We start from the raw sequence: 9,053 nt of genomic DNA on the forward strand, positions 1-9,053 counted from the left end.
AATTTTAATCATTAAATTTTGGTAATATAACAATTTACTGACTTCTAAATTTTCTTTTTGCTGAACATAACAATTTTACAACAATTTATAATTTTCCGAATTGTTTTTTTTATATAACAATAAGGTTATGATACTTAGTTCAGCCTCTAGACAATATTAAAATTTAATATTAGAATTGGTTCAGCCTTTTAACAGCAACTATCCAATGTTCACGATGTAAGAAATTTATAGAATTTACACTCGCTTTTCCTGTTGTTTTTTTACGCACGGGTCAACCGATTTGAATGGTTCAAAAAACATTCGATTCCTATTGATAGGGAGATTGCTGATTAGTTTTTGGCAAAGGCAGGTCCAACATTCTATAATACGGAGATACGGATTCTATAACCTTCCGTTACGGAGATACGGAGCGAAGAGTGCAGAAAATACAAATCGAGTTTTCGAGAGAACGGAGTATCTGATTTGAATGATCTAAAACATTCAATTTGTAATGATTGGGAGAAGAGGTGATTAGTTTTTAGCAGAGGCAGGTACAGCCACAAAGCTAAATGTGCAAAAAATGGCAGTTTTTGAGAGAACTAAGCGTTGGATTTGAATAATTTAAAGAACTTTCTGCTTGTTTCAACAAAATAATTGCTTTTGGAAAGAAAAATGTTTCTATAATTTTTTTTTCAATAATTTTTTTTTATATCGTAAATAATTTAGATTTTAATTTTAATTCTGTTCTAATATACTTAAAACAAATAATTACAACTTTTAATTATTATAAATATTAGACCAGATAACTTTTTTTTTAATCTATGTATTAGTAGATTAATGTTACAATATTTATAATAATGTTTCTGAAAACATTTAATATTCCTCGAACATTTCGTTACGGTACGGGAAGTTCCAGCAAGTTGCCTTAAGGCACGATGCCATACACCACTAGTTTAAATTTGAAATAAAATAATATTTCACGCGTATTTGTACACTATTTCGGTTATAATAGCTTCCCGTAATGCTCAAAGTGACCACTACGAACGCTTCGGTCGATTTGAGTTTCCCTTCCATGCCTTCACACATATAGCGATGTCTCCGTTATAACAAAAATTATAATTTATATTCTAATATTTTTTATTATTTATATTTCTTATTATAATATAACAAGTTAAAACAAATCTAGCAAAACAAAACTATTCACTCAAAAATCAAGCAAGCTAAAACAAATCACCTAGTCTCAAAAACAAATATCGTGTGATTCGGGCTTTATTCATAAGCACATTATGAACACGGGGTATTCTAATATTGTCTAGGTTCATAGGTCTATGATCTATCCACAAAAATAATTTATAAGGGCTTTTATTTTTAAATGTAGGGATAATAGGCGCTATATGTAACGGGGGTAGTAACAGGCGTTTTTTAATAGGATCTTAAAATGATATTAATATTTTTTTTTGCCTCAATTAGACATGCAACCGTCCTGCATAATATTGTCATAGCAACTGTCCGGCAGGCCAACGCAATAATGAACAGCAATTTTTGTGGATGCTAAATTGTTTAAATAGTTAAGTACCCTGGTTTATAGACGGAGAGCCAGTGAACCTTTTGAATAACGGTGTTCCTGTAAGGCTAAAAATTTTTGTACAGGTGATTTTTAACGTGCTAAGTACGGAAACGACGGTCTGGCAGGTTTTAGCCCTGCACATCATGGTCGTCCAGGCGTTTGAAAGTGTAAAAAACACCCGAAAATTAAACTTGTTTCTGTAAGGTTCAAATTTTTATACGATTTAATTTACTCATTGAGAAGTTCGAAAATCAATCTGCCAGACCATTTCGACCTGCACAAGTACCTGCCAGACGAGCCGGAAAGTGAGCAAAAAATGCCCCAAAATAAACTTTGTCCTGTAAAGCTGAAATTTACATATGTGTTTATCTAAGCAATTCTAAAAGGTCTGTGCAATTGCCAGACCATTCTGGCTAGCATAAGCCCTTGCCAGACGAGGGCAAAAATGCTATGGCGGGAGGCGAGTAATAGGCGTTGCGTGAAAACTTATAGCATATATTCAAACTATATTATGAGAAATTACAAATTATGGTCAAAATAAATTTAATTAGTCACAATAAAATATATATTATCATGAATTAATCATCATTATCAGATATATCGCTAATTAATACTTCATCGTCATAAGATTCGGCATTGCTGACTTATCGTTTATAAAAAAAAAAAAACAAATTTAAATATATTAATAATATAATAAATATAAAATATTACAAATTTAAAAATTTTAACATTACCGCCTATGTGTTGATCAGCTCTGTTTGCATCCTCCTCAGCAATACGAGAAGGATGTTGTGATATTATTTCAAAATTTGAAGAAGGAACGGTATCTCTCACAAACTAATTGAAATCAAATATTTTTTCAATCAATATCCAGCCAGTATTTTGAGATTTAAGAATTGTTGGTACTTTTAAATTAAAACAAATCTGTCTAAATGACTATTTGAAAGCTATATCTACTCGTGCAGCATGTGCTGCCGCTAAAATAGACATTATTTTTTCGAAATATTACCGAATGTTTTTGGTATATTTTTCATTGAATGCAGTAAATAAAGTCCATCGAAAACAACAGCATTATACCAAATTGTTTCGTTATCAGTTATATTTGCTTGTAAGACTTCAATCATTGCTGTTTACGCGGTTTTATAGATAGTTCCATCTGCGTGGCAAAGTGACATTAAAAGTAGTTGGTATTCGTATTTTGCCTTGAGGCAAGTTACATGAACTTCCCGACTTAATCAATAAAAAATAAATTAATTTATGAGTGATTAATAGTATTACGAGTGGATTTATTACACATAATTGAAAACGAACGAACACGTTAATTCGGAGTATTTTCTAAAAGCAAATTTTCACAAATCAGTAATTTTTATAATTGAACCAGTATTCGTAGGACTTTAATGCTTCAGTATGTTCATTAAGACCATGTACTCTATCGTTATACCAAGTAAATCGTCTAATTTTAATTTTAACAAATGTGAAAATAAAAATTCACAAAGTACTCATACTCATTTTTTCAATATTTGATGAATTTTTAAAATTAAACTACTTGTCGTAATGCGGTAATATTTCACTAAGTTCTATAAGACCATGAAATTAATTTATTTTTTATTGATTAAGTCGGGAAGTTCATGTAACTTGCCTCAAGGCAAAATACGAATACCAACTACTTTTAATGTCACTTTGCCACGCAGATGGAACTATCTATAAAACCGCGTAAACAGCAATGATTGAAGTCTTACAAGCAAATATAACTGATAACGAAACAATTTGGTATAATGCTGTTGTTTTCGATGGACTTTATTTACTGCATTCAATGAAAAATATACCAAAAACATTCGGTAATATTTCGAAAAAATAATGTCTATTTTAGCGGCAGCACATGCTGCACGAGTAGATATAGCTTTCAAATAGTCATTTAGACAGATTTGTTTTAATTTAAAAGTACCAACAATTCTTAAATCTCAAAATACTGGCTGGATATTGATTGAAAAAATATTTGATTTCAATTAGTTTGTGAGAGATACCGTTCCTTCTTCAAATTTTGAAATAATATCACAACATCCTTCTCGTATTGCTGAGGAGGATGCAAACAGAGCTGATCAACACATAGGCGGTAATGTTAAAATTTTTAAATTTGTAATATTTTATATTTATTATATTATTAATATATTTAAATTTGTTTTTTTTTTTATAAACGATAAGTCAGCAATGCCGAATCTTATGACGATGAAGTATTAATTAGCGATATATCTGATAATGATGATTAATTCATGATAATATATATTTTATTGTGACTAATTAAATTTATTTTGACCATAATTTGTAATTTCTCATAATATAGTTTGAATATATGCTATAAGTTTTCACGCAACGCCTATTACTCGCCTCCCGCCATAGCATTTTTGCCCTCGTCTGGCAAGGGCTTATGCTAGCCAGAATGGTCTGGCAATTGCACAGACCTTTTTAGAATTGCTTAGATAAACACATATGTAAATTTCAGCTTTACAGGACAAAGTTTATTTTGGGGCATTTTTTGCTCACTTTCCGGCTCGTCTGGCAGGTACTTGTGCAGGTCGAAATGGTCTGGCAGATTGATTTTCGAACTTCTCAATGAGTAAATTAAATCGTATAAAAATTTGAACCTTACAGAAACAAGTTTAATTTTCGGGTGTTTTTTACACTTTCAAACGCCTGGACGACCATGATGTGCAGGGCTAAAACCTGCCAGACCGTCGTTTCCGTACTTAGCACGTTAAAAATCACCTGTACAAAAATTTTTAGCCTTACAGGAACACCGTTATTCAAAAGGTTCACTGGCTCTTGGTCTATTATGTAAACAAAAAAATCACACCTGGAGTTAGTTGAAACAAAACCGAGTGGAGTTTATAGTTTGTAAGATGCAGGCAAAAGTAAATTGTGTTACAGAAAGACACTATTTTTTGTTTGTATTATAATAATAATTGTAGTTTACGTTGATTTATGATAAAAAATTATTTTATAGACGACATTATATATTTTATTTGTAGTATATTTTATTTAGTTTGCGTTGATTTATGAAGATTACTTAGAAACATGTCAATTTTATTAAAAATAAATAGAGAATAAACTGTGAGAGGCATTTTTGTTGTTACTACTAGCCAAGCACAAGGTAGGTTGAATCACTTTTTCTAGAAAATGATTAATTGTGAATTAATGATCAACAGTTATGAAACTATTTGACTTGATTTAGTAGAGGAATAGTTACTCTGTAACTGTTAGAAGAACTATTAATTTTTATTTCTTAAAATTATAATCAGTGGATTTCAAAATATATTAGTTTTAAAAAAACTGTTGCAACCAGCCCCTAGCTAGCTTATTTAATTTTTTTATAAAATAATAAAATGAACTTAAATCATGTTAAATCAAAACAGCATTAAGCGTGGTTATTTTTTATATATCTTTTTTAATTTGTTTATTATAATAAAAATAAAACAAAACATTTATTTCATAAAATATATATATGTAAATGTTTACAAATAAATTTATAAAAAAAAATCAATTTCTCATTCAGTCAGGATATCCAGTTCATACTGTTTACTGTTTACTGTTTAATCTTTGGCCTTTTTTTCAAAAAGGCTTCTAATGTAGGTTGCGTTTTTCTCCTGCTCTCTTTCAGAAGATGTTGATAAGCCGATAAAGCATCTATAACACCCCGTCTTGCTTTAGAACTCCTCTCAAAATTTGGATCATTTTCTATAAATTGATCCATAATTTCAGTCACTGTAGTCACAGACCTATCTACAAATACCATTGAAAGTTCTTTTTGTACGTCATTGAAATCACTGCCAATTTTTATGTTTTCTTCTCGCTTATTGATTAATTGGAGATCATCAGTAGAAAGACTATCTGACAGTTCTTGAATTGTTTCTTCAATGTCTTCCACATTTGATTTACCTAAACCAGTCTGTTTTGCTAAATCCACTATTTGTTCTACATTTTCATCAACACTAAGAATCAATTCTAATGGATAGTTTCCTTGTTCAATTATTGTTTCAAATGTCGTTGAAAATTCATCTGCCGCTTTCGCATCACAACTAGCTGCTTCTCCTGTAATCTTTTTGTTGTTGAGATTATATCGAATCTTAAATCTATCAAACCACCCTCGACTAGCGACAAAAGTATCCTTTATGTCACTTGTCTCAGACTGAATGGAATTGAAAATATTTCTAGCTTTTTCCATTATGATCTTTTGGCTTAATAGCACATCATGCTCCATTTTGTTATCAATCCATATAGAAAGTTGTCTTTCCATTTCCTCTATGGTGTTATTTCTAGTACGTGTAATTCTAGTAGCAGAGCTTGATGTAGTTGAAGTTGCCGATAACAGTATTTTTTCCTTGTTCCTAAGAATTGTCCTTATTGTTGAAGTAGCCATATTCATTGAAGCACTAATTTGTGATTGTCGTTCACCAGAGTCTAATCTTCTAATCACTTGCATTTTAGTTTCTAATGAAATGCTTTTTCTGGTTACTTTTTTTTCATGCTTTCTAATATTATACATGATAAAAACTGATGATCATATAGTACCCAATGTGTTTGCAGAATCCACTGCATAAAATAAGGTGCAAAACAAAGTATTGTTAAGCAGGATATTACAGTATTTTGTCATCTTTGTCACCATATGGGCTATTTATCCATGGTGGTTTTACCATCGTCAAAACATTCCCGTACCTAGTTTCAAAATCAGAATAAAGAGCATGAGTTAGATTTGTTCTTTTAGAATTAGACTGATCATATTAAATAAATAAATAAATAACCAAACAAAGCAAAATTTGCATTATATTTTAATAAATTGTATTTCCATCCTTATCTTTATTATCCAGAAATTTTAAAGCAGTCTCATATATAAACATTATTTATAACTTCTATGATTATTATTTAGTTACTTATAAGTTTTATGTTTTTCTTCTCACATTTGTTGATTTTAGTATGCAAAGCACTCATTCCATTCATTTACATTATAAAAATATCTATTCTTGTCTCTTTAGCTATAAGTAACTATAAATTGTTTTTTAAATTCAACATTCCTACACGCACTGTATTTTTTTCAGTATAGTGTCTAGCCTTGTTAGAAAAAGTTGCTTCATATTTAAAAAAAAATTATTAACTAATTGAAAGTGGCATTTAGCCATAAAGCAAGTTGCACGAATTTTGCGAAATGTGTAACAATTGTTCAATTACTCAATTACTACTCCATAGTTACTTATAGCTAAAGAGACAAAAATAGATTGTTTTTATAATGTAATCGAATGGAATGAGTGCTTTTCATACTAAAATCAACATAATCAAGCGAAATTGAAATTTAGATACCTAGACAAAAATTTCAATTTCGAAAATAAAATATTCTATTTCAATTAAATCTAAGCATTGCTATTTCCAATTGATATCTCTGAAACACATTTAAATTATCTGTAAATTATAACAATTATATTACATAGACAAGTGCTTGATGTCCTAAACATACAATGTTTAGAACATGAGATATTCTCATAAACATCTGTAGCAATTGACAACGTTTGACTCACCACATCACAAAAGCAACTTCTGACAACTTTTTGATATTATTTCGAACTTTGATAAATTAAAAATAAACTATTTGCCGTGCTGCCGTTATGACATACTTTAGTATGTTCTTGAGAACCGGCTATTTCTTAGTAAGGAGGAAACGGCTCGGCCGATCTTTGTTCAAAGCTATAATCAGCACGAATCCCAATATTAAATTAAAATATGTACATTTTAACAGAGATAAGACCAGTTTCACTTTGTAAATCAATTATTGATTCTTTAGTAGACACCCTGACCACATGCTATTCTACTTAATATCACAATTAATGATTCAGACATTATACCTGCTTCTTTAAAATCTACTGCAAATTCAAATGAGCCACATATAATTTGTTGATTATCTTTTAAAACAGCTATTTGTTTAACCATTTTTATAATATTAAATCAATATCTGCATTAAGCTTTGACAGCTCACAAAGCAATAGCTAATAAATTGATTTATTTAAACTCAAAAACAAAACGTTGACATCTTTCTGTCAAACGGAGTCACACAACACACAACACACACAACAAATTTTATGGAATTAACCCATAGAACACAAACCAGATCTCGAAGATCCATACATGATCCATAGATAAATAGGCATAAAAGATCATCCATAGATAAAAGAAAATTATAAAACATGCAGAGCCACATAGAACAGAACAGAACTACAAAATCGTTTCGTTTGAATGCCGGAGTCGGAGTTATTAACATATACATAAAACAAAACCATAGGACCATGCATAAAACACTATCCAAACTAGTTGGTATTGGTATTTTGCCTTCAGGCAAGTTACATGAACTTTCCGATATGTATAAATAATCGATTTAATCAATAAAAAAAAGAGTGCGCGTAAGGATCACACGCGATTGAAGTAAAACTTTTAATATTGTATGAGTAGGCAATTAAGATAAAAATAAAAAAAACATCATATTTGAATTTTAAAAATCATCTTTTAATAATCACATAACATCAATAATAATAAGATCTTCTGAGCATCGGCACAGCTGTCCTACTGATATTAAGAGTTTAAATATGATGTGAAGCTTTCTTCCTAATTTTGTTACCTATCTTACCAGGAAATTCAAACCATAAACGTAGAAGTTCATCATTATCGCCACGTTCTATGTACACTAATTTTCCTACACAACCATTAGCTAAGCCATCACTTACATCAATATTAGTTGTTATTATGTAAAATTTATTCAGAACTAAAATTATTTCATACGGCAAACCCCCGGTATCAATAACCGATTTTTGTGAAACTGCTGGCGAATGTATGATTGTTGATCTGTCGCATGGCAACCTACATAAATATCCGTGGCAGTAGATATTATTTTGTCTTCAACGAGATTCAATATAAATTTATTATATTCCATGACACATTTATTCTCTAAGAAGTCTTATTCCATGAGGACATAATACAGCAACCTCTTCTTTTGTAAAAAAAACGTGATTCAATTAATGCAAGTTCATATAGGGTTTAGCGGGTTTAGCGTTCGACTTACGCATGACATGACGGGAGTGGATCGCGACTCGCGACATCAGCGCCTACCTGCGTCGTAGTGTTCAACTTCACGTTGGCGTTTTCGTTGCATTTGTACGGATTTACACCCGTGTAGCCTAAAGAAATTTTTACACCCATATCGCGCCTAAAAAAGTTTTACTTCAATAAATTAATTTATGAGCGATTAAAAGTATTCCGAGTGGATTCATTACACATAATTGAAAACGAACGAATGCTCTATCGTTATACCAAGTAAATCGTCTAATTTAAAATTGAACTTGTCGTAAGGCCCTAATATTTCAGTAAGTTCTATAAGACCAGGATATGTAACGCCAAAAAAAAGTTCCATAAAAATCGGCTTAAATTTTTTTTCATCGGTTAATTACAAGAAAACAGATAGATTTTCAACTAA

At 30.5% G+C, this 9,053-nt stretch overlaps 1 protein-coding gene across 1 annotated transcript; it reads right to left on the bottom strand.

Moving 5' to 3' along the window:
- Positions 1-5,126: 5,126 nt before the first annotated feature.
- LOC113388121 (CENPB DNA-binding domain-containing protein 1-like) lies at positions 5,127-7,641 on the bottom strand. Its single transcript, XM_026625528.1, has 2 exons — positions 7,435-7,641; positions 5,127-6,256 (listed from the first exon to the last, which is right to left on the bottom strand). Exon 2 carries the CDS (start codon positions 6,084-6,086, stop codon positions 5,127-5,129), a length of 960 nt encoding a protein of 319 aa, XP_026481313.1. The 5' UTR covers positions 6,087-6,256; positions 7,435-7,641.
- Positions 7,642-9,053: the final 1,412 nt, after the last annotated feature.

This window comes from Ctenocephalides felis, unplaced genomic scaffold, assembly GCF_003426905.1.
Source record: "Ctenocephalides felis isolate EL2017-DRISC unplaced genomic scaffold, ASM342690v1 CF-g0.4_SCAFFOLD_00845, whole genome shotgun sequence".
Lineage (NCBI taxonomy): Eukaryota > Metazoa > Arthropoda > Insecta > Siphonaptera > Pulicidae > Ctenocephalides > Ctenocephalides felis.

What these genes read in the sequence shown, in the direction of transcription:
- LOC113388121 (XM_026625528.1), bottom strand. Translation starts at nt 6,086, where the DNA reads ATGTATAATATTAGAAAGCATGAAAAAAAAGTAACCAGAAAAAGCATT.